Source organism: Engraulis encrasicolus, chromosome 5, assembly GCF_034702125.1.
Source record: "Engraulis encrasicolus isolate BLACKSEA-1 chromosome 5, IST_EnEncr_1.0, whole genome shotgun sequence".
Classification (NCBI taxonomy): Eukaryota; Metazoa; Chordata; class Actinopteri; order Clupeiformes; family Engraulidae; genus Engraulis; species Engraulis encrasicolus.
This window is the reverse complement of record NC_085861.1, coordinates 3572645-3597393: the sequence shown is the minus strand read 5'-3', so window position 1 is coordinate 3597393 and position 24749 is coordinate 3572645. Positions and strand designations below refer to the sequence as shown.

At 42.6% G+C, this 24749-nt stretch overlaps 1 protein-coding gene across 1 annotated transcript in view; it reads right to left on the bottom strand.

Annotated features, from left to right (window-relative positions):
- The window catches only part of LOC134448755 (collagen alpha-6(VI) chain-like), a 40552-nt gene that overhangs the window by 14288 nt on the left and 1515 nt on the right, over window positions 1-24749 (bottom strand). The window contains exons 2-26 of the mRNA XM_063198411.1: window positions 22319-22394; window positions 19635-20243; window positions 17580-18152; window positions 15268-15999; window positions 14116-14679; window positions 13439-13996; window positions 13022-13211; window positions 12056-12450; window positions 11385-11512; window positions 10497-10968; window positions 9622-9947; window positions 9289-9367; window positions 8650-8795; window positions 7906-7998; window positions 7431-7484; window positions 7001-7072; window positions 6658-6684; window positions 6324-6368; window positions 5212-5265; window positions 4790-4852; window positions 3973-4038; window positions 3464-3517; window positions 2578-2613; window positions 1878-1940; window positions 1375-1437 (exon numbers count right to left, since the gene is read on the bottom strand). Of these exons, the coding sequence (XP_063054481.1) occupies window positions 1375-1437; window positions 1878-1940; window positions 2578-2613; window positions 3464-3517; window positions 3973-4038; window positions 4790-4852; window positions 5212-5265; window positions 6324-6368; window positions 6658-6684; window positions 7001-7072; window positions 7431-7484; window positions 7906-7998; window positions 8650-8795; window positions 9289-9367; window positions 9622-9947; window positions 10497-10968; window positions 11385-11512; window positions 12056-12450; window positions 13022-13211; window positions 13439-13996; window positions 14116-14679; window positions 15268-15999; window positions 17580-18152; window positions 19635-20243; window positions 22319-22382 (5526 nt within the window). The 5' untranslated portion in view covers window positions 22383-22394. The remainder of the gene's footprint in view (window positions 1-1374; window positions 1438-1877; window positions 1941-2577; window positions 2614-3463; window positions 3518-3972; window positions 4039-4789; window positions 4853-5211; window positions 5266-6323; window positions 6369-6657; window positions 6685-7000; window positions 7073-7430; window positions 7485-7905; window positions 7999-8649; window positions 8796-9288; window positions 9368-9621; window positions 9948-10496; window positions 10969-11384; window positions 11513-12055; window positions 12451-13021; window positions 13212-13438; window positions 13997-14115; window positions 14680-15267; window positions 16000-17579; window positions 18153-19634; window positions 20244-22318; window positions 22395-24749) is intronic.

Below are 24749 nucleotides of genomic sequence, written 5' to 3'. Positions count from 1 at the left end.
AGGTCAGATGCCTCGTGCATATAGTAGAAAATATTCTTGCCCATTTCTCTTTGCACATTATCTCTAAAACATTAATAGTTTGTGGCTGTAGCTTGGTAAATGGGAGGTTCAGTTCTCTCCATAGAATTACTACAGGGTTAATATTTGGAGACTGTCTAGGCCACTTCTCGACTTTAATATGCTTCTTATTGAGCCACTCCTTCGTTGCTTTGACTGTATGTTGTGTATTATTGTCATGTTGGGAGATCCAAAAATGGCCCACCCGTCAGTGTAGTGGTGGAGGGAAGGACGTTTGCACTCAGGATTGCACATTACATGTCTCCCTCCATCCATTTGTTGACAATGTGAAGTTGTCCTATGCCTTGGCCAGACAAACACCCTCAAACCATAATGTTACCATTTTCATGCATGATGGTGAGGAGGGTGTTCTTGGGATCATAGACAGCAGTACTCTTTCTCAAAACACATTGAATTGTGATTATGCAAAAACACCTTGATTTTGTTTTCATCTGACTACAGCACCTCCTTATCATATCCTAAACCAGTCTGATATCCGTTGGCAAACCTCAAGTGGGACTGCACAGGTTCCTTCTGAAGTAGAGGTACCATGTGTGCACTACAGGATTTTAAACATCTGTGGCATTAAGTGCTACCAGTAGTTTTCTCAGTGATTTTGGTCCCAGTAGCTTTGATATCATTGCCTAGTTCATCCCGTACAGCTCTAGGGTGATTTCTTTCTGTTCTCATGATTATCAAATCCCTACAAAAGGTCAAATCTTGTATAGAACCCCAGACAGGCTGATGGATAGTCATTTTGTATTCCTCACATTTTGGAAGAAATGCATCAACAGCTGGGTCATTAATACTCAGTCTCTTTCTTGTGGCTTTGCAGCCCATTTAATTTTTGTTCAGGTCTAAAATCGTGTCCCTGATATCATTTGACCACTCTTTGGCCTTTCCCATGCTGGTGAGGTTGGAGTGTGACTGATTCACTCATACTATGGACTGATTCTGCTGATTCAATGTGTCTTTTATGCATGTTAGTATGTACAGGTGTCTTTAATTCAGATGACAAGTTGATCGGAAGTGCCCATCTGGTCTGTGTGGGGCCGGAACTGTAATCAGTTGGCAGGGGATCAAATACTTATTTTGCTCGATGAAATGGAAATAAATTAATATATATTCTCTTCAGTTAATTTCTGGATTTTCTTTTTGATATTCTGTCTATCCATATTAGAATACATATTATCATAACATTTATTGACTGATCATGTCTTTGTTAGTAGGCAAACCAACAAAATCACCAAGGGATCAAATACATATTGGACTCACTGTATATCTTTTTTTTAAAAAGAACAGAAGCTCTCTCTTTACCTGCTGTCCAGGAGCACCAGGCAGGCCAATTTGTCCAGGTTGACCGATGGGCCCTTGGCTCCCCTGTAGACAAGACATCAGAGGAGGATTGGCACCAGGAGACCAGGGGGTGGCAACAACCAGACAAACAGAGAAGAGACTAGGAGACTGGCTGACCAGTGTTAGCATAGGAGATGCATATGTGTGTGTGTGTGCACGCTGTATGGCAGTATTGCCCTGTGTGTGTGCGTGTGCGTGTGCGTGTGTGTGTGTCTGTGCGTTTGCATACATGCATTTGTGTCTGACTGACTAGAAAGCCAGTGGTTACTGGTGAATTTTAATATTGAAAGTAAAGTATTACCAATACTATATAATGTAATGTAATATTGATGAACTGTTACCAATACTACATAATGTACTTTACTATTGACATATTACCAATGCTATATAATGAACTGTAATATTGATGACCAATTTATTACCAATACTATGTAATGTAATGTACTGTAATATTAAAATATTACCGGTGTCCCTGGAAACCCTGCGCTGCCCGGAGAGCCAACGTCTCCAGGTGCTCCAGGCAATCCCTGTAAAACACACAACAGGTTTCATCCTTAGTGACACAGAGACATGGGCGTAACTACCATTGAGGACACATGTCCTCTGTATTTTTGTCAGTAATGTAAAATTCATCTATGATGAAAACCGAACAACAATGATAAATTCAGTCTGTATACGCCACCCCCATTTATCCTCAAGGCAGTGATTAATAAAAACAAACTTAAGAGTTTGACTGAAGTGTTTGAAGCATTCTAAATGTACAGTATGCAGTACAGCATGTAGTATTTGACCTCGGTATTTGAAAATGTTACAGAGACGATTATTAATCTCCTCAAATTAATTCATACTTAAGTGAGATAAGAGAGGTAACTTGCATACTTATAACTTGGAACAGTATAGTGATGAAGGGAAAAAGTGGGCAAAGCATCAGTGAAAATATTCACTGACTTCCCTGGAATTCATTTGGTTACACAATACAAGTAAGACAATCTAAAACAAAGAGTACGATGCCCCCTTGTGTGGAATTGTGACATTACTGACAGCATTTGCTTTTGATTGGCCGGAGGGTACCTTAGTTCCATTTTAATTGGCTGAAGAGTACCGTAGCTTCATTTTAATTGGCTGAAGAGTACCTTAGCTCAATTTTAATTGGCTGAAGAGTACCTTAGTTCCATGGGCGCCTCTTTTCCCTGGAAGACCCTTTGAAAACAAACAAACAAAGAAAAGATCAGAATCACATGCGTAACACTGGCAGTCTGGTACAGATACATATTGTACATAAACCTGTAACAGGTCCAACATTTATTGATTTACACATTACAGTATTTCTCAATTGGTTTTGTACATTTCTCGAATCTTACTCGCATTTTGCAAAACATCACGTTAATTTCCAAAAAAGATTTAACAAGTGGCAAAACACCATGGATGACCTGCAAAACCCAATCTCTTGCTCAAAACCCTTGGCCAATCTCTCAAAACCAGGTTTTTGTGTCTGTGAACGTGTCAGAGCCATCAAAATGTTATGTCACTGTGTAAATGTGTTGGGGAGTGAGATCTTTCATGGATTATCATAACAAAGCATTTTGCAGAACACGACAAAATCAATTGATAATGTACAAAAACACTGAGAATTGTACACAACCATTTGCATGGTGATGAAAGCATTTGCTAAATGCTGAAAACTACGAGAAACGTATTTTACCATGTGCACAGGTAACAGCAGGAAGTCACAATTGAACAAGAAGTTTTGAGAATGATTATTCTGTTGTGAGAAATGTACAAAACCAATTGAGAAAAACATTTTACACACAATGACATACTGTTTAGACTAGCTGCATTTTTAGCTGCAAAACTTGCTATACTTTTGTCATACTAGCAAATATTAGTTTATTATTCAGTAAATATTCATGATATTTAAATATTACATTTGGCAGCAATGGGTAGCACAGTTTCAATGAGCAGCACAGTTGCAATACCTACTCTGGCCACCATCCTACACAGTGAGTGCACCTTTAAAATAATAAGAAAATAAGCTCTCTGCAAGTCTTACCGTGTGGCCAGGATCTCCTGGTGTTCCTGATTCACCATTCAGCCCCGCCTCTCCCTGCCAGAGAAGAACATGATTGGTTAAAACTTCAACATGCACATTCATTTATGTATCTTGAAGTTGAAATAGAGGTGTAAAAACTAGGGCTGTAACAATATTGTATCAATTATGTATCGTGATACACAGTCACAGTACTGTGTGTGCAAGACTGCAGTATCGTGATACGCCCTTTCAAAGTTCTGTTACTCTTCAGTCCAGAAAAAAAAGGCAAAAAGAAAATAAATTTATTTAAAAAGATACATTTGAAAAATGAATGGGTGTATAACCGTGGGACAAAAATTGTGGTACAAACCGAATCTTGAGTTGGGTGTATTGTTACAGCCCTAGTAAAAACTAATAGATGTTTAAACTTTAAGCTACTCAATTCATCAATTTGTATTTGTCTCACACAATTAATTTCCTATTCAGTTTTTAATTCAGCTCATTTCAGACTTATTCAGACGGTCCCTCACCTGTTGTCCTCTGCTGCCTGGCTCTCCTTTCTGGCCTGCAACCAGGCTGTCTTTCCCAGGGCCCCCCTGAACACACGGAGAACACATTTACATGTTTATTAGCTTAACAAATCAATCAATCAAAATTACTTATATTTAGCACATTATCATACACAATTGTCATTCAATGTGCTAAAGAGTAGAGAAAGAGAAAAGAGAATAAAAAAACTACATTGTGTTATAGATAGATAATTTACTACGATTAATTACTATTAATCACCAAAGGCAGAACCTGGCATGGTAACGGTGATTATCAATAGGCGGCATAATAATAGTAGTGCCTTACGATGGCGTAATTCAAATTATTTTTCCTTACAGTAAATTAAACACACAGTTAGGCATGTATTAGTAGCTAATATGAGAACCTTAAAAAATACAGTAGATAGGCCTATCATGCTTTTAGTGCAACAAATGTGAATGTGGATCATTTTGTGGATGATTCATTTAAATTGTACTGTATGTCAGTTATGATCACTTTTTGTTTGTGTTTTTAATGGAAGTTCGCTAACTGGTGTTGTTTGTGTTTGTAGCCCCTTACTGCAGATGGGGTCGCCGGCGGGCCTATTCACTATTTGCTGAAAAGAGTCAACTACATCATAACAACATTGCTATGACAGTACTGGGAGCCTTAAGTAACAGATTAAGACATAGCCATTACAATTTTGGTGACAGTAAGGTTATAACATAGGCTCTGCGCTAAGGGGTTAATGGGAGTTCGCTAACTGGTGTTGTTTGTGTTTTTAATGGGAGTTCGCTAACTGGTGTTGTTGACACTCACAGTGGCTCCTTTCACTCCAGGTCGTCCCTTCAGGCCTGGCTCCCCTCTGACGCCTTGACGACCCTTAGAAACGCACACAGGACAGCGTTAATGTAGATAAGGACCCTTACAGGCGCACACAGGACAGTGTTAATGTAGGGCGACCCTTAGAAACGCGCACAGGACAGTGTTAATGTAGGTAAGGTCACGGCGCACACCTTAAGAGCAACCGTTGCTTGAAATAATACACATAGAAAAATTGATAGAAGAAAAATAGACACACATACATAGAGACACAAAAATAGAAAAAAGGAAAAAAGACAGAATCAAGAGAAAGAAAGAAATAAAGAAAGAAAGAAAGAAAGAAAGAAAGAAAGAAAGAAAGAAAGAAAGAAAGAAAGAAAGAAAGAAAGAAGGAAAGATATTAAGAAAGACATGTTTACAGGTCTTCCATGCTCCCCTCTGTCTCCTGGGGCTCCATCCACGCCAGTGTCACCCTGTGGAACACAAGACAAGAATAATATCAAACACTGTGTGGTCAGTGTCACCCTGTGGAACACAAGACAAGAATAATATCAAACACTGTGTGGTCAGTGTCACCCTGTGGAACACAAGACAAGAATAATATTAAACACTGTGTGGTCAGTGTCACCCTATGGAAGACAAGAATAATATCAAACACTGGCTACGTGTACATGATGTTTTTAAGTCCGATTTAATAAATGCGATTTAAATAGATCGGATTAAGAGTTATTTTGCGATGTGTATACATGGCACTTTCACTTAAATGCGATTAAACGTCTGGGGAAAATAAAGCATTGCGATTGGACTGAGGACGCACGTGCTGAGCGAGCCAAATAAGGCACGGGGGCGTGGTCCAATGCCACCGAGATGCAGGTCATCTTCCCCATGAAAATCGTTGCCTCAGGCGGACTGAAATCACAACATTTCCCCCTTTCTCCCTGGATCATTTACAATGCTACATTAGCTACCCTGTTAGCATAGAAAATCGAGTGGTCAAATGGTAATGTGGAGTAACTTTGCTGTGCTTCATTACTTCGTGGGGCACTTTTACATCAATATATGGAAGCCACAACATTTATAGTCGCTTAGGGACTTTAAATTAAGCAAAACTTTTATGTGAAAATCAACAGGAAGTGCCGCCATGTTTTTCCTCACTGGCAAAGAGCAAGGTCTCTTGGCGCCATCATGTGGTCAACGAGCATGATTTATGTAATTCCGAATAAAAGGTTACATGACAGAGGAACGTGTTTAATCGGATTTAAAAGAGGAATAAACCACCCACTTTAATCGGACTTAAGTTTAAATCGGAATAAACTTAAATCCTGTTCGGTAAGTGTTTACATGATATTTTTAGAGTGGAATTAAGTTTTAATCAGATTTAAAGTGAGTTAAATCGGACTTAAGTGTCTCATGTAAACGCATAGACTGTGTGGTCAGATGTACAGATCAGATGTATTTACTGTACTGTATCATGCACTGTCTCATGAAGGGCTTCTCTACTTTTAGAGTTACCAGATTAAGAGCGTTTTACCTGTTCACCAACTACTCCGTTGAGGCCGTCATCTCCGAGTTCTCCCTATCATACAGGATTAGAATTAGCACAGATTGGGCATATTGACACAGGATCAGCACAAATTTGGCATATTGAAACAAAGTTAGCACAGATTGGGCATATTCCAATAACGCAGCCAATGTTCAACTGCATTATGATAGTGCTCAAACTCAATGGCAATAAATAAAACGTAAATAAATATAAGCTTCTGTGGCAGACGTATAGACAGTAGTACACAGACTACATACTGACAAAGTGAATTTAACATTTTTTAAATCATTATTTGTAGAATCAGAAAACTGTTTTTACTTACTGCTTCCCCATTGTAGCCATGTGTACCCTGGAAGCACACACATCATACTATGACAACAGTTCACGGTTGTACGGATGTTGTAAATGTCAGATTTGAGATCAGTTTGGACACCAGATGGAAATTAGCCTTTGGGCTACAATCTGGCACATTTACATATATGTATATGTATGTATGTATGTATGTATGTATGTATGTATGTATGTATGTATGTATGTATGTATGTATGTATGTATGTATGTATGTATGTATGTATGTATGCATGTATGTATGTATGTAGTATATGTTCATCATTAATGTGCAATGTCCTGAAAAATAAAAGAAAGTAAGTAAAGTCCTACTGTACCTTTGAGCCCCTGTCGCCAGGGCAACCCTGCATCCCCTGGGGCCCTGTTTGACCTGGCACTCCTCTTTGGCCCTGCCATGAAAGTTTACAGTTTGAGTTAAAAATAATGTATTTATTTAACATGGGGACAGCGTACCTGTATATTCATACACACTATAAGTCGCTTTGGAGTTTGAAGTAAATTTTTTCTAGCCTGTATAACTCGCTTTTCATAGCGTATGACTCACTTTCTATAGCCTATTTGACTCGCCTTTTCATATTCTAATCAACTCAGCTTTTTATGACCTATTTTACTCACCATATATAATCTATTTGACTCCTTTTCTGGCCTACATACATGTAAGTCACCTTTTATAGCCCACACAACTCACCTTTTTATACCCCATTCAATTCCCTTGTTGTATAGCCGACAGTACGTAATTAAACTTACATGAATGCCCTCCTCTCCAGGATATCCCGCGTAGCCCTTTGGTCCTTGAATGCCCTTTTCAGACAGAGTACAGCATTAATTAATACCATGGTTTGGCAAGAAGCAGTTTTAGAATTAATATTAATATAAACAAATGCAAGTGCAAAATGCTTTGACTAAGTGTTGGTAATAAAGAACTGTGCGGTACATCATTGTTTGAATGTTTGTGAACTGGATTTAGACTCAATCGATCAATCGATTATTTATTTGTGCTTTCATTTGTATCCATGTGGATGTATTTAAGATCTGGGAATGGTTAAATAAAGGTTAAATAACTTTGACTCTGAAGAAGACGCACTGCGTCGAAATGGTGTCATGCTTTCACCACAATAGAATAACTGAAAAAGTGTCCTGTGTGCTCCAGTCATCCTCGGCCCAGTCTCTCTGAAGTGGACCAGCTTGTTTTCTAAAGGTTAAATAAGAGTGTGACGTTTACTTTTGTTCCTGGTTTTCCTCGTGCTCCTCGCATGCCCTCTTCTCCACTGCACATGCACATCACTCCACAGCACTCCCGCAGCGTTGCTTTCTCCTGATAAACAAATACGCAAACAGGAGGAATGGACAAAAAAAGCGCCATTTGTCATTTCACACGTCTGGTAAAAAATGTCAGGATTTGAGTAGTGAAAGGGGATATTGTCGGTGTACTCTCCTTTCTGTTATTGAAAAGATGCATTAGAAATAGAAATCTTTGAGGGTGGCGGAACAATTGCACACAGGGCCCCAGGGCAAGACACTTATAGGGGCCCCCATACAGCCTGTCAAGGTGACAATAGGGCCCCCCACCACCAATGTAGGAGGGCCCTGGGCCCCGAGGCATATGTCCTGGTTGCCCCCCCCCTATAGCTCCACCCCTGGGGTACATCCACAATCCCATCTGAGGTTGATCCAGGGGCATTCTGATGCTCAGGAACTGCTTTAGAAGCGTTACCCAATATAACTGTAGTTTCTTTTTTGTATATTTTTTAGGGGCTTGTTATGCCTTTATTGACAGGATAGTATGAGATGCTGACAGGAAATGAGTGGGAGAATTGGGAAATAACCCCGTCCGGACTCGAACCGGGGTCCCCATGGGCATGATAGCCCAAATGTGGGGGGCTTAGTTAGCATGTTGCGCCACAACGCCAATGTAGCTGCCATGTCAGTATAACCATGAAAAAGAACTTAGATAAGAGAGACTTACTATGTCTTTCTTTAGCGCCTCTTCTAAGTGGTGCATGCTCAAGAAATAGGGCTTCTGGTAGCCGAAGCTTCGTCCAAATTCCACCATCTGAAGTTTGTGCACATCTTGGGATTTTTCGAAAGCCACCATCAACAGTGCACTTACACCTGTAAAGTGAATCATTGGAATTGTTAATTAAATAGTATCATTTGTATCACCCTATTAATTGTAATATAATTGTGTTGTGCTTTGTGTTGATATAAGAGTAAATGCTTAATGTGTTTCCCAATACAAGACAGCGAGGAGCTACAGGGATGGAATAGTCTTTATAATTGGCACGGCAGTGTGGCCTGTGTGACAGTGCATCTTCTATTCCTCTCATCTAGTATGCATCCTCTTACAGTGAACATCTCACCACCACCCACCACTCTTATCATCTAGTATGCATACTCTAATCCACCCACCACTCTTATCATCTAGTATGCATACTCTTACAGTAAACATCTCTTCCTTAAATCTATGCATACTCCAAACTATCCAACCATTCTTATCATCTAGTATGCATACTGCAATCCATCCCACAACTCCTCTCATCTGGTATGCATACTATAAACATCTAACCACTCTTATCATCTAGTATGCATACTCTAAACATCTCACCACTCCTTCGTAGGCGATCTGATTCCACCTCTAGTTTCTCCACGGATTCATCAAGGCCATCAGAGATAATGATCGCAACCTGAAATATAATATCATGTCATGTAATGTAATGTAATGTAATTTAATGTCATATAATACAATATACGTAATATCATTTACCTGTAATATGAATAGATACAAATATACTGTATGAAAAGAATAGAAAAGAGCAGAATCGTCCAGGGTAGAAATACAATATAGAATAGAATAGAATAGAATAGAATAGAATAGAATAGAATAGAATAGAATAGAATAGAATAGAACAGAACAGAACAGAGTTCATGACTAGCTTACTTTCACACTGGCTGTAGAATGCCTCAAACCAGCTTGGAAAGACTGTACGAAGTGTGTGTTGAAGACTGTGTTCCTCTGGAGCACTCCGTCTGACACTTTCTTGACCACAGCTGCCCCGTCATAAGGAACCAGACGCTCTTCATTGGCCAGGCTGAAGAAGATCTTTGGTTTAACCGTGTTGTTAGGCATGCAGCAGATGTGGTCCAGACTAGAGATTTTGTTGATGATCTTCAGCAGTTGCTCATGTAACAGCGATGCCTCAGTGGATCCAGTCAGAGTTGGCCTTGAGGCATAATCAAATCCGATAGCAATGTTGACATTACATCCTAGGAAGAGAAGAGAACGACATTGAGCATTCTTTGTTCTTTGAAGCGACAAATAATTAGACAAGTGCTTAAAAATCTACCACATTTCATCACCACGTAGTCCAAGTATACACACTCAAGTATATATGTGATAACCAGCATTGGACCTCTGTGTAAAACTCACTTACCCACCCACTTTAAAACCGACAATTGCTGAGAAAATACTTAATCTCGTGTGCTGTTGTGGATGCCGCGGTTTGCCGCCCATTTTTAAATGCAATCGCAATGCATTCAGGGAAATCTGTTGAAGCCCTCCGTCCATGGAGAGAGGTGTCAGAAAATCTCTGCGCGGAGGGGATGAAAGCCCTTCGCCGAACCCCTACCCATCTGTCTGAACGTGAATCGGGATGCCACTACGCCAACACGTGGACGCGCAAAACGGAGGCAAAGTGGATCGGCATAGGGCGTAGGGCTAAGGGGTGTAATGGAATTCACCCTAAGTGTGTGTCTGATTGACCACCTGCGTTGTGTGTGTCTGGTCAGGAGGGGGTGCTAAACGCAGTCACTTACCCGTAAATGGCGTTGGGATTGGGGTCGGTGGCACTGGGTCCGGGTCATCGGACTCTGGGCAGAAGGTGCCAACCAGCACAGCCAGCATGCTTTTCAGCTCCTCATAGGCGTTGATGGGCAGGAACCTGTCCTTACTCCCTGCGATCTTCAGCAGCTGATCAGTCTGCACTCGGCCCACCCCGATCACAAACACGTCCACTCTGCTGTCTCTCAGGTCATCTGCAGCGGCCTCCACATCCTCATCCGTCTCCCCGTCGGTGATCAACAAGAGGATTTGGCGGACGCCCGCGTCCCTTCGACTGCCGTGCTGCGTCTTGAAGAAGTCCTTGATGAACTTCAGCGCTGGAACGATTTTGGTGCCCTCTCGAAGCTGCCTGATGTTGTGTATGGCCTTGATGATGGCCGTGCTGCTGGTGTGCTCGTTAAGGTAGAACTCCTTTTGCTGGTGGGTGCTGAACTGACCGACCCCCACCTACGATACGATACGATTATACTTTATTGTCAGTTTACACTGAAATTCATTTTGCATCCCTGAGCAAGACTCGTTTACTGTAAGACAGGACATACACATAACATCACAGCACAACTGACAAAAATAGAGGACACAGGCCTATATACCAGGCTTGTACGAAATTCCGAATTGATAGAATATCAATTCAAAGTAATGCCATAATACGAACACTAGGTGATGGTGTTCTACGTGTATGTACTTTCAATGGGTGGTGTAGATTAAATTGACAGAAATTCAAGGTAATGAGACCACCTAGTGTTCGTATTATGGCATTACTTTGAATTCAAATTCATTAAATTCGGAATTTCGTACAAGCCTGCTATATACAGACATACATACATGACCTACAACCCACATAACTTGAAGATATTACCAACCTGAAGAAATCCCGGAGTAATATTGAAGGACTTCACGATGTCTGTCATGAAGTTCTTCATGAGCAAGAAGTTAGAACTAACTATGCTTTCTGAGCCGTCCACTAAGATTACCAGGTCCATCTTGCAGACTGTGGAAGGAGGGAAGGAAAACAAAAAGGCAAGGCAAGTTTATTTATATAGCACATTTCATACACAGGTGCAACTCAATGTGCTTCACAAAGTCAACAAATGTAAATGAAAGGAAACAGGGAAGAAAGAAGGAAATGAATTAGAGTCAAAGAAACATTTAAAACATTAAGATAAAACATAAGGTAAAAATAATAATAAAATAAAACGAATTAAATAAACATAAAAATAAAAATAATAATAATAAAAAGAATGATATGTAATTTAAGCTAGGGAAAAGCATCTGAGAGCAGATTTGTCTTGAGTCTAGATTTAAAGCTATCAATAGGGGGCGCATTTTTTACGTCATAAACAGAAAATGCTCACATGTAAATAGCAAGCCTGTACACAGTATAAGAAATGCAGTGTCAGGGCAACACATAGTCAATTTAACATCTTCTACATAGTTGGTCCCAATAGAGTACTCTTCAAGTGTTGAATTGACACTACGGTTTTTACTGTATAGACACCTGTGCAGTAAAAAAAAAAATGTCACATTGCCTCACCTGCTTGATTGGCATCACAGATCGCTTGGGATATTTTTCTGTCTAATGACTCTAAGCCGTTATAATCGTCTGCGTAGAACACTCTGCTGGGATTGTTGGTCATTGTCAGCAGCTGATTTGGGAGCTGTGTATTCCTGCCGCCCTTTACCCCAACTCCAAACACACTGACTCGGTTCTTGCGCAGCTTGGCAGATACTTCTGCCAAATGGCCGACATCTCTTGTCTCCTCGCTGGTGATGACTATGAGCACCTTGTGCACCTGGTCTTGTTTTCGGCTGCCATGTCTCGCGCTGAAGTACTCCAGTGAGTAGCCCAGTGCTCTGCCAGTGTAGGCGTCTCCTCCTAAAGGCCTCAGCTGTGAAATGGCCTGCCTCAGTTCCTTTCTGGTGGTGTACCTAGGGATGCAAATTATCGATTCATTCATTACAGTTTTTCTCGATTGCTTACACACATTTTTCTGAATCAGTTCTTGAATTCTCAAAACACTACACACAAATCTCCAAACCTCACACACAACGGGCAAAACTCCTCACTACCTCTGAAAAATGCACGTCTCATCTCAAAACAATGTACTCTCTTCTAAAAAGGTCATTTTGTTCTCAAATGACACACACAAGCAGTCATTTTACTGTTATCATTTGTTGATAGCCTTATTGACCGACTTACGATTAATTGATAAGCAGCGTTTTCCCCCCGAAATCTCAATGTTTCTCGAAAAAAAACTACTAAATCTAAACGTTTTAATTAATAATTAAAAATTGAGATAATATGCCACATCTAAATTAATTATATTTCAATTATTTAATCCAAAGGTGATTTAAATATTCCCACTATTCACACCCCTCTTCACACACACTCTTCACATGCCCATTTCACCTGGGTCTCTTGTCAGTTGAATTGTCGATTAATTGCGATTCATGTTTTTTAATCGATTAATCGATTAATCGTTTGCATCCCTAGTTGTACCTGTTCAAGGCAAACTGGATTTGGGCTTCAGCGGCGTACAAGATGGCCCCCATCTGTACATGGTTCCCTCCAACAGACGAAATGTTCACAAGTCCAGACATAAGGTGCTTTACACTGTGAAATTGTTCACTAGTGACCCCCTGTGAACCATCAACCAGGAAGATGATGTCTGCCATGTCGATTTGACATCCTAGGGGAAAGAGAAGTGTTGAAATAAGACAGACAAGTGACAGAGAAAATGTTTCTTATCAACGGAGATGTTTAAAACAAATGAGACACTGGAGTCATTCACAACTCACTAGTTGTGTAAGTAACCGAAGGCAATACAACAAAAACAACTAGGACAATGACTTCAAACTTCCTTTGTTTCTCTGTCATCATAAAGAGGAATTTCTGTAGAGCAAAAAAATCACAAACCTTCCAAATTACATATGTCGAACATGACTGTGTCAGATAGGGCCGGCAGCCCATCGAAATCTTTAAGGAAATAATATTTGTTGTTCATGCCGCCACTGATTCTTGACATCTGCTGACTGTTGGTGCTGCCGATGCCAATCGCGTAGATGATGACCCCCTGCTGTTTCAGCAAGTTAGCGGCCTCTTCAACGTCATCCTGTGACTTCCCTTCAGACAAGAGGACCAGGATGTGTGGGACGCCTGTACGTCCACCCTTCGACACGTCAAAGAACCGGGAGACATATCGGAGGGCTTTGCCAGTTTCTGTCAGGCCGCCCAGGTTGCGCATAGTCCCAATACGCTCGAGCAACTCGTCTTTCCTGTACTGGGAGTTGAGGTGGAATTCTACTTCCTGTTTTGAGCCGTACTGCACCAAACCAAGACGTAGAGCGTCTGGGCCAATCAGGGATTGATCCAAAAGAGATCCCAGGAACGTTTTGATCTTCCCAAAGCGTGATGTGGAGATGAGGGAAGAGCTTTCGACCAGCAAGAGAACATCTGCCCTCATGTCACTGCATACTGCGGAGGAAATTAATTGCTGATTAAAACATGAGAATATCGTATAGGGTAAACAAAGAACACCAAACATTATCCATATTCATGTAGCAAGACTAAAAGGAAACATTCTGGTGGCTTACCGTCCTTAGAACACATTTTTCTGACGATGTCGTGCCTAATTTGCAACAGAGCGTCGAAATTGTTGACCATGAAAGTCCTGTCAGGATCACCGGCGATCACATTCAGTTCCTCCTGATTGGCTCCTTTGACTCCTATCGAATAGACGACGACTCCTTGCTCTCGCAACATCTTCGCAGGCAACTCCACCTGATCCTCCGATTTACCGTCACTGATCAGGATCAAAATCCTGGGGATTTCAGGATTGGGTCGACTTGCCACCGCCTCTTGAAACAAGGCCTGCATTTCGTATAGCGCTTTCCCGACGTTGGTGCCGCCACCGTCCTGGTAGACGCGCTCCACTGCGGCCTCAAAAGACGCTGCGTCCTGGCTCTGCACAAGGTTCACCTCGCGTGTCGGCTGTGAGGAAAATTTCACCAGACCTGCGCGGACCTGCTTAGGCCCAATGTTCAGCAGCAGGAGGAACTCCAGAATGAACTTTTTCATGAGCAGAAATTCCTTGTTGTTGATACTTCCGGACTCATCTATCAAGAAATATACATCGGCCTCTTCTGTTTGCTGGCAACCTGTGTGAGTAAAAGGAATAGAAGTGTCAAAGAAATGACTGTGTCATATATATATCTATAGTAAATGGACTGCACTTGCTATGTATTTTATGTATATGTATATTTCACCTTTCCACTCCTTGAGCGCTTTGTATGCCTCACATTCACACTCACATTCACACACCAGTGGCAGTGGCGGCCACGCAGGGTGTCACCCTGCCACCAGGAGCAATTTGGGGTTAAGTATCTTGCTCATAGACACATTGATGGGATCAGGCAATCTTCTGATTGCCCAACAGGTGCATCTACCACCTGAGTCACCACTGCCCCATATACGTATACTGTAGTACATGTACAGTTGTTGAGAGACTTTATCATAATGTTTCAAAAATCACACACATAAAACACACCCACACACACACACACACACACGCGCGCGGCATACGAGGACACCGACTGACTGAATCCCTTCTATCATAGTTACAAGAGCCTTAATTGCTCATTAAACTGCATTAACTGCGCACTTGCAAATCTTTAAACATCTGCAAACTTAGTAGCAGCCACAGTTAAAGGTATCTTTGTTTAGTGTACTGAGTCAATGGAATGCACCTTGTGTTGGAATACTTGTTTGGGTTCTATCAAACTCCATAAAGCGGGTTTTGGATTGTGATGTTCCAGAACGTCCAATGGGAAATGTTCTTGCTGTGTGAATGATTTTGGTGGCCGTGTTGGATCTTGTTCTGTGAATGACTTTGCGGGCTCTGTTGATTTCATGGCAGACGGTTGTCCTGAGATTTCTGTGTATCGTGCTAAGCTTTGCAAAGTCCTCCGCCATGAACACAAACCGCTGAGGCGGATAGGACGCAATGCGGTGAAGTTCCCTGACGTCTGCGTTTTCCACCCCGACCGCGAAAACACGCACCCCGGACTGACGCAGCTCCATAGCTGCCAAGCTGACGTCATCCGCAGAACTAGCGGCCGTGAGGACGACAGCGAACTGCTCCACCCCATAGCGGTGCCTGCTGCCTCTTTTGGTGCTGAAGACATAGTCATTAGCGAACTGCAGGGCCTCCCCAGTGTTTGTAATTGCACCCCCCGAGAATGCAAATCTCCTGATGTGGTGGAGGATGTCCTGTTTATTCCCATAAGTGTCCAAGTACATCTCGGCTTTTGGCGTGTCGCTGTAGAGCACCACACCCACTCTGACCTTGTTTGAGCTGATGTCAAACCCAGCGACGGTCCTGTAGAGGAAGTTGCGCATGATGTTCAGGTTGTCCACCGCCGTGCTGCTGGTTTGGTCCAAGATGAAGACTATGTCTGCGACCGTAGCTGAGTCACACTCTGGAAGACAAACAAGTAGTTTGTTATCGTTTGTTTAGATCTGATGTTGAACAATTTACTTGATAACACTTTACAATAACTACCCAAAAAAGCTTTATAAACACTTAATAAATAATGAACTAATTATCAAAAAAATGTTTACAAATGTTAATAAATGGGCAAGAAATATTATGTTAACACAACAGACACAGCACAGTCTTATCGGTCCTGGAAGTTTATCTTCTAAAGACCAGAAGGCATGAAACCACATAAAACACACACAGTAGAAGTTAATTCCCACTCCAATGTGCTGTCGTAGATTGGTTCTTACTTATTTGCAAACATTTGTAAATGCTTTGTTAAATGTTAATAAAGTGTGTATTAAGCTTTTTATTGTAAAGTGTTACCATTTACTTCATGTCTGCAACGGTGGCTGAGTCTCATTCTGAAAAAGCCATTGGCTAATATCTTCCAAGTGCAGATATTATTTTATATTTGATATTTTACCTTATCAATCAATAAAATGGTAACACTTTATTTTAGGGATACATCTATTAGCACTAATACATACAATGTGCCTGTATAAGTAACTTGTAAGGCACGTACAAAGCAAAATCAAACATTTGTTAGGCATGTATTTGCAAATGTCTTTTTCATGCACAATAAGGGATTTATTACTAATTTAACCTTAGTAAGGACCTAGTAGGCCTTAGCGTTTGCTTAGTACATGCCTTACAAGTTACTTATGCAGGCATTAACATTGTATGTATTAGGGCTCATAGATGTATCCCTAAAATAAAGTGTTACCAATAAAATAACTACGACGTTCTGAGGATCTCCTCCATCTCAAGCTCTATCTAAGCAGTTACATTTTTTTAACCCATGTGAAGGCGCAAACAGGAGCTTGGAGCAAGTTGTATAAACATCCAAGTTTAATTGACCCGAAACAAGCAAACAGGAAGGAGCCCACAGATAGAGGAACAATTAAGGACCATTTAAACTGGAGACAAAAATTTGAATGAGTGTATATTGAGATGACTATGCAACACACGGCCATGCTGAATAGAGGAACCATAACATATGGTTACACTTTACTTGATGCTGTTGTCATACCATAAGTATGACATAACAGTGTCATAACAGTGTATTGGATGAGTCATAAACAGACATTTCATAAACATTTTATGGTCATGAAAAATGTACATTGTTATCTTTACAATAACTGTATGTCACTTGATGAAATAGTCATAAAATGTATATGACATTGTCAAATGTTTGTTGTTTATGACACATGCATGACTGCGTTATGACACTGTTATGTCATACGTATGATGCTGGTGTCAAGTATTGTCCATGACAGTGATTTTCAACCTGTGGGCCGGGGCCGACTGGTGGGCCATGAAGGTATTCCAAGTGGGCCTTGAAATAATTCTCTAAACATTATAATCATATTTTGGTGTGTGTTGCTGTTGATTTATTTGAGTTAATTGGGTCAGAGGTGGGCCTCGAACATTTGTGACAAGTTCAAGTGGGCCCCAAGTTGAAAAAGGTTGGGAACCCCTGGTCTATGAAATGTTATTGGAATGAATGTGATATTTTACCGTCCTCAACGCTGTGGGCATCCTTCGATTCGAATATGGTCTTCAGCTCGTGTGCTGTGTGCGCCATATTTTCCCCCATGATCATGGACATGGATGAGTAGTAGGCCATGATCTGCAGCTCCATGTGGTCTGCACCTCCGTATCCAACCGTGATGACGTTGACACCCTGGTCTCTGAGCAGCTGTGATTGTCTGTACACGCTATCGTCTGACCCTCCTGACACCATGAGGACCAGGTACTGCCTGAAGCCCGGGTAGAGTCGCACGCCAGCCTCTGGAGTGAGAAAATTGGTGCGGGCGTAATCCATTGCTGCTCCAATCTTCCGTGAGCCGCCGGCGCCGGTGTCGGGGCTCAGTTGAAAAGTCTTCAGGTGGTGGAGTACTTCCTCTTTGGTGTTGTAGCCGTTCAGTAGAAACTCGACCTTGACGTCTCCGCCGAACTGAGCCAAGCCCATGCGATTATAGTCAATATTCACGTTGAGCTGGTTTGCCATGTAGATCAGAACTGATCGGATCATTTTGAAGTGCTGGTAGTCTGTTGAACTGTCCACCAGGAAGAAGATGTCAGCAAGCTCTGAAACAGATAATTGACAAAACAATTACATTTACTGTAAGGATAGACATTGGCTCTGCTAAAAGTATACAGAACAGTATATTGCAAAGAAGCAACCCATGTTGTTAAGACATTGTGTTACTATGCCATTGGGCATTGTAGTTTGTACCATATGACATTGTGCAGTCGCTTGACTGTGTAGTACTGTAAAGTTAGTTACTTTGTCACTTCACCTAGTGATGCCAGAGTTATACTTCACCCAGCATCGCCCGAGTTACTTTGTCACTTCACCTAGTGATGCCAGAGTTATACTTCACCCAGCATCGCCCGAGTTTGCTTGACCTAGCAATGAGTTAACTGTTTGTCTTGGGTTAGATGTTAGTGTAGTGAGAGGTGTAGCTATAATTTGTCACTTCACCTAGCGATGTCTGGGTTTTACGTCACCTCGCAATGATTGAGTTATGACACAAACACACAAAAAGCAAATGGAGCAACATTGGCAATGGAAGTAAGTAATTGGCTTTGTGTAGAAGAGCTGCCGACAGAAGAGACCAAAGGGACTTGGGCTATTTGAGTGATGTTAGCAACAGTTCATGGTTGAACTTGAACTTCAACAAATATGCTAAATATCTCCGCCAAGAAGGTTATGTTTTCGGCCACGTTGGTTTGTCTGTCTGTCTGTCTGTCTGATTGTTTGTCTGTCAGCAGGATAACTCAAAAAAGTTTTAAATGGATTTGGATGAACCTTTATTATTGGAAATGACAAATGGAACAAGTGATTACATTTTGGTGATGATCCAGTAACATAGCCTACTCAAATGCTCTATCAAACAGCTTAGTTGGCGTCCCTACCGTGGCTGATATGGTAGGGCACACGTTTACCACTTGGTCGACCCGGGTTCGATTCCCTGTCTGGGTCCTTTGCCGGTCCTTCCCCATCTCTCTCTCCCAGCTCACTTCCTGTCTCTCCTCCACTATCCTGTCTCACTAAAACCAATAAAGGCTGAAAAGCACGAAAAAATACTTGGAAAAAAAAAACAGCTTCCTTGGCGGAGGTCTGCATCCTCTGAGTGCACTTCTAGTTAGGTATGATGCAGTTCGGCAACAGCCGACGCAGCCAATTCAATTGGAATGTCGGAATGCTTACTGTACATTCTGCTTTAATCGATTGTGTTGCTCTTTGCTATGAAAATAGTTAAGAGATTCTTAGTACTTCCCCAAGCGATGAATTATCTGGAGGTTAGTGTAGAGGTGTAGCTACAGTTTGTCACGGGGGGAAAACGCTATTCTGACACACTGCTATTCCAACATCCGACATGCCATAGGGTTTGGGTCAGGGTCAGGGTTAGGGTAACTGCATGCACTCTCCCTAAAAACTGATAAAACCTGAGCAACGCAGCACAAACCACAGAAATGACAGACGTGCCGGTATTCAGACAATAGGCATCGATGTCTGAATAGCGGCATGTCTGAATAGTGCCCTGTAACCGTTTGTCACTTCACCTAGTGATGCCTGAGTTATCTGGCGCCTGGTCTCCTCCACCGTAGTACACAGCACCTTCACGATGTTCTGAGAGATGCCTTGCAGAGCGCTGAAGTCCGACACGTTATACACATGCTGGTTATGGGGCTCGTTGCCGATCTCCCTCAGCTCGTCTATGTCCGCGTCTTTGATGCCGATAGCGTAGAGTACGATTCCCCGGCGCCTCAGGTCGTCCGCGTGGGGCTCCACGTCGTCTTGCGATCTGCCGTCTGTTATGACGACAGCGATCTGCGGCACGCCCTGTCTCGCTCGGCTCCCGGCTTCCTCTGTGAATTGTTCCTTGAGAATGAAATCCAACCCTAAGCCGGTCATGGTTCCCCCGCCTTTGTAAGGTAGCGCTTTGATGTAGTCGAGGATCTCCTCTTTGTCCTCGTAGGTGTCCAGGAGGAACTCTGTCTTGGGGTCATTGCTGTACTGGGCTAGGCCGATGTGCACCTGATCGGGACCCACACTGAAGCCGCTGACCAGCGTGTGCAGGAAGTCTTTGACCTGCTGGAAGTTGTCTGTCCCGATACTCCAGGAGCCGTCCACCAGGAATACAATGTCGGCCACTGCTTCCTGTGTGCACACTGAGCAATGAAAAGACAGAGAAAGATCAAATACTAACATATCATTAGGCTACTATTTAAAGTTAACTCTCCTCTGGACACCAGGAGTAGGATAGTGTTATCATAATCATTCAGCTAAAGTGGCTTTAGCAACATTACATACATTATATTTAGCTGACATGTTTATCCAAAGCAGCTTACAGTTGTTATTTTACAGGGTATTGGTTATAGTCCCTGGAGCAATTTGAGGTTAAGCGCCTTGCTCTAGGGCACTTCAGCCATGTCAGGTGGGATACGAAGCTACATGAGCCATTAGGCCACAGCTGCAACAGGTGCCTACACAGTGCAGGAACCATTTCATGTTGTTATAAAACACTGGATCTATTATGGTTATGTAGAGATGCACCGGATCCTGATTTTTAGGATCCTGCCGGATACCGGATCCACTGCTTAAGATCCTGCAGGATCCGGAACCGGATACCGGATCCTACGAAAGGGTTGAAACACATAGCCAACTCGCACACGTGGGACCTTTTTATTACGTCGGCGCAAACTATTTTTAAGACTCATTGGCTTACTGCCACACTGCCTTCAACGACCGCTTCCAAAGGGCTTTCACTCCATGCAACGATTGGGGTTGTGAAAGACTGACTGAAAAGCCTAGGCTACGTAAAAAGTAGAGATGCCCCAGATCCTGATTTTTAGGTAACTGCCGGATACCGGATCCACTGCTTAAGATCCTGCCGGATCCGGATAGTCTGAAAAACCCTATTATCCTGCCGGATCCGGAACCGGATCTTGGATCCTGTACAGCTCTAATTATCAACCAGTGTGGCCAATTTAGTGACTTTAATGCTAGATAGCAACTTTTTGCCATCCCTGGTGACTAAATACCACATTTAGCGACTTAAGTGACTTTTTGGTTAATTTGACTTTTAGAAACTCGCCTTTTCAGTGACAAAATCATTGTTTTTCAACATAATTGTAACTTTGAGCCGCTGACAGAAGCATTCCCCAAGGTTCCCCACGGGCTGCAGATTAGCTCTGATCGCCAAAAGGTATCTAAAAGACTATTATGAACGTAGGCATGTGGACACATTTTCTAGAGATCACTGTGACGCTGTGACGTCATACTGTAAGTAATATCATGACGTCATCGAGCGACTTTTCAGCGAGCCAATAGCAATTTTCGCTGATTTTTTTTGGGCAACATGGCTATCAACTACCAGCTCACATGATACGTAAGTCCTGAACACTGTTAGAGGCTTACTGTTCCCACCCAGAAATTCAGCGAACTAAGAAAGCCTGAACCCTCAACACCAGGTTGGCTGGGATGAAAATCGAGGCGGGCATTTTCAGCCAAGACCAGTTTACCAGGAAGTAGGAGAGAGACGATGAAACCTGTGAAACATTTTTAGTCATCTAATATCAGTTATTTTTACCCCAATACCCAAAAATATTGTTTAAATATGACTCAAAGAGGCTTGCTGTAGCAGCATGAGGACTGACACTATTGCATAAAAGGGAAGACCAAAATCATCAGCAGTGTAAAAAAATACCAGCTGCCTCAGAATTCCAAGTTAATGTAAATCCTTATTGTAAGTTGTGTGAAACTTTGAATTGCAATTTAACTTACAATAAAGATTTAATTTAACTTGGAATTCTGATGCAGCTGGTAAACTTAAACTTTCAAGTTAAACCACGTTGTTGCCATTGCAGTGTATAGGAGAATAACTTAATTATATAAGTTATCATGACTTATCACTGATATCATTTTTTACAGTGACAGCAGTCCACCGGGCAATATGGCCTGTGCAGCTCTGCTCAACACTATGGAGGGTTTTTTTTTTTTTTTTTTTAAACAAAGACTGATGTCCAATGGATTGGTTTATAGTAGAGCTCACGGTGAAATTGATAAATAAAACAATGCCAGACGTGTTGTAAAATATTGTATCAACACTAATATAAACTAAATATTTTTTTGTTGTTTTTCTGCAGATGCATTACATGAATTAATTAAACTATGCATGTTTTTTTTTTTATCAGAATGGTACTTCAATTGACTCTAGACCAATAAATGTGATAACAGCAAATACCTTCTTTTGCAGTGTAGACACAGCCAAACGATCCTATCAGTAGGATGACCTGAAGAACAGCCATTTTCACTGCATCCTGCGCCAGGAGAAACAAGGACACAGTTAGTGATTAGAACCGTCGTTGACCATTATTATCAGAGGGGCACTCGTCATTCCGATATAGCACCAGTCGGAATGGCAGCATGTAACCTTATTATCATGGTTGGAATTGGACAGAGTAGTGCAGGGCACGGCACGAACATCCAAACATGTTTTTGGGCTTTCTTATGCCTTTATTATGAGAGGATGGATAATGGATCAATCAATTTTAAGTGGGTATACTGGAATCCCTGAAATTCTGAAGTGGGTATACTCCGTATACCTGCGTTCTATGTAGACTACATCACTGGGGGGACAGGAAATGACTGGGGAGAGAGAGACCGGGAAGCTCTGCAAATGAACCGGAATTGAACCCGAGTCTCCGGTATAACAATCGAGTGCCCAGCTGATTGAGACACGGCTGGGCCATCCAAGACTTTATTTATTGAGGATAGCTGCATTTCAATCATCGATGAAGAAGATCTATTATGATTGTAACATTGCTACAGTATACTCAATAAATTAAATCTCATGCAAGTAGTTTGCAAATCCTTCAAGAAATTTAAATCTGGTCCTCTGGCCAACGCTTCAGGCAACTCTGTGTGTGTGTGTGTGTGTGTGTGTGTGTGTGTGTGTGTGTGTGTGTGTGTGTGTGTGTGTGTGTGTGTGTGTGTACGTACGTGTGTGTGTGTGTGTGTGTGTGTGTGTGTGTGTGTGTGTGTGTGTGTGTGTATGTGCTTGTTAGAATTTCCATTGTATGTGCTTGTTAGAATTTCCTCTAGGCTGCAGCCATATCTGCCCTGTGGGGCCCTAGGCTGCAGTCACATCTAGGTAGTGGGGCCCCTAGGCTGCAGCCATATCTAGCCTGTGGGGGCCCTAGGGTGCAGCCATATCTAGCTTGTGTGGGCCCTAGGCTGCAGCCATATCTAGCTTGTGTGGGCCCTAGGCTGCAGCCATATCTAGCCTGTGGGGGCCCTAGGCTGCAGCCATATCTAGCCTGTGGGGGCCCTAGGCTGCAGCCATATCTAGCTTGTGGGGGCCCTAGGCTGCAGCCATATCTAGCCTGTGGGGGGCCCTAGGCTGCAGCCATATCTAGCTTGTGGGGGCCCTAGGCTGCAGCCATATCTAGCCTGTGGGGGCCCTAGGCTGCAGCCATATCTAGCCTGTGGGGGCCCTAGGCTGCAGCCATATCTAGCCTGTGGTGGGGGCCCCTAGGCTGCAGCCATATCTAGCCTGTGGGGGCCCTAGGCTGCAGCCATATCTAGCCTGTGGTGGGGGCCCCTAGGCTGCAGCCATATCTAGCCAGTGGGGGCCCTAGGCTGCAGCCATATCTAGCCTGTGGGGCCCTAGGCTGCAGCCATATCTAGCCTGTGGGGGCCCTAGGCTGCAGCCATATCTAGCCTGTGGGGGCCCTAGGCTGCAGCCATATCTAGCCTGTGGGGGCCCTAGGCTGCAGCCATATCTAGCCTGTGGGGGCCCTAGGCTGCAGCCATATCTAGCCTGTGGGGGCCCTAGGCTGCAGCCATATCTAGCCTGTGGTGGGGGCCCCTAGGCTGCAGCCATATCTAGCCTGTGGGGGCCCCTGGCAGGTGGGGGCCCTAGGCTGCAGCCATATCTAGCCTGTGGGGGCCCTAGGCTGCAGCCATATCTAGCCTGTGGGGGCCCCTGGCAGGTGGGGGGCCCTAGGCTGCAGCCATATATATCCTGTGGGGGCCCCTGGCAGGTGGGGAGCCCTAGGCTGCAGCCATATCTAGCCTTTGCATTAATCCAGGCTTGACTGCACTGTACCATGAGCGGACTACTTGTTTATGGCGACCCTGGTTTGGGTCCGGCCTGGGTCATCTCCTAACCCGACCCCATATCTCTCTCCCACTCTTCATATCGCTTCCTGACATATCTTCATTGTCCTATCTGCAAATAAAGACTCAAAAGCCTCTAAAATAAACTTTAAAAAATAATAATAATTATTTTCAAAATGTTCTCGGGGGATAAACCCCCAAACCCATAAAAATCAGAATCTCTGACCATCTCTCCTGCTGCTTTGACTATGCAACTCGACCACTGGTGACAGGACCAGTTAGACACAGCAGTAGACTACTAGCTTAAAAGGTCTGGCCTAGACCTGGCCAGCAAAACTACCAAAACTACAGTTTCTTAGATCTTTCTTCGTATCCCTATAAACAAATTAATGCAATTGAGTTCAGACCAAATTATCATTTGTTAAGATTTAAATTTGAATAACCATTTTAATTTCTTTCCCATATTCTCTGCATTCTTGCAGAGTAGGCCTTTCTTTACCACTACTTCTGCTAAGTATGCCATACTGGGTCATACTTCTGCTACATATATGCCA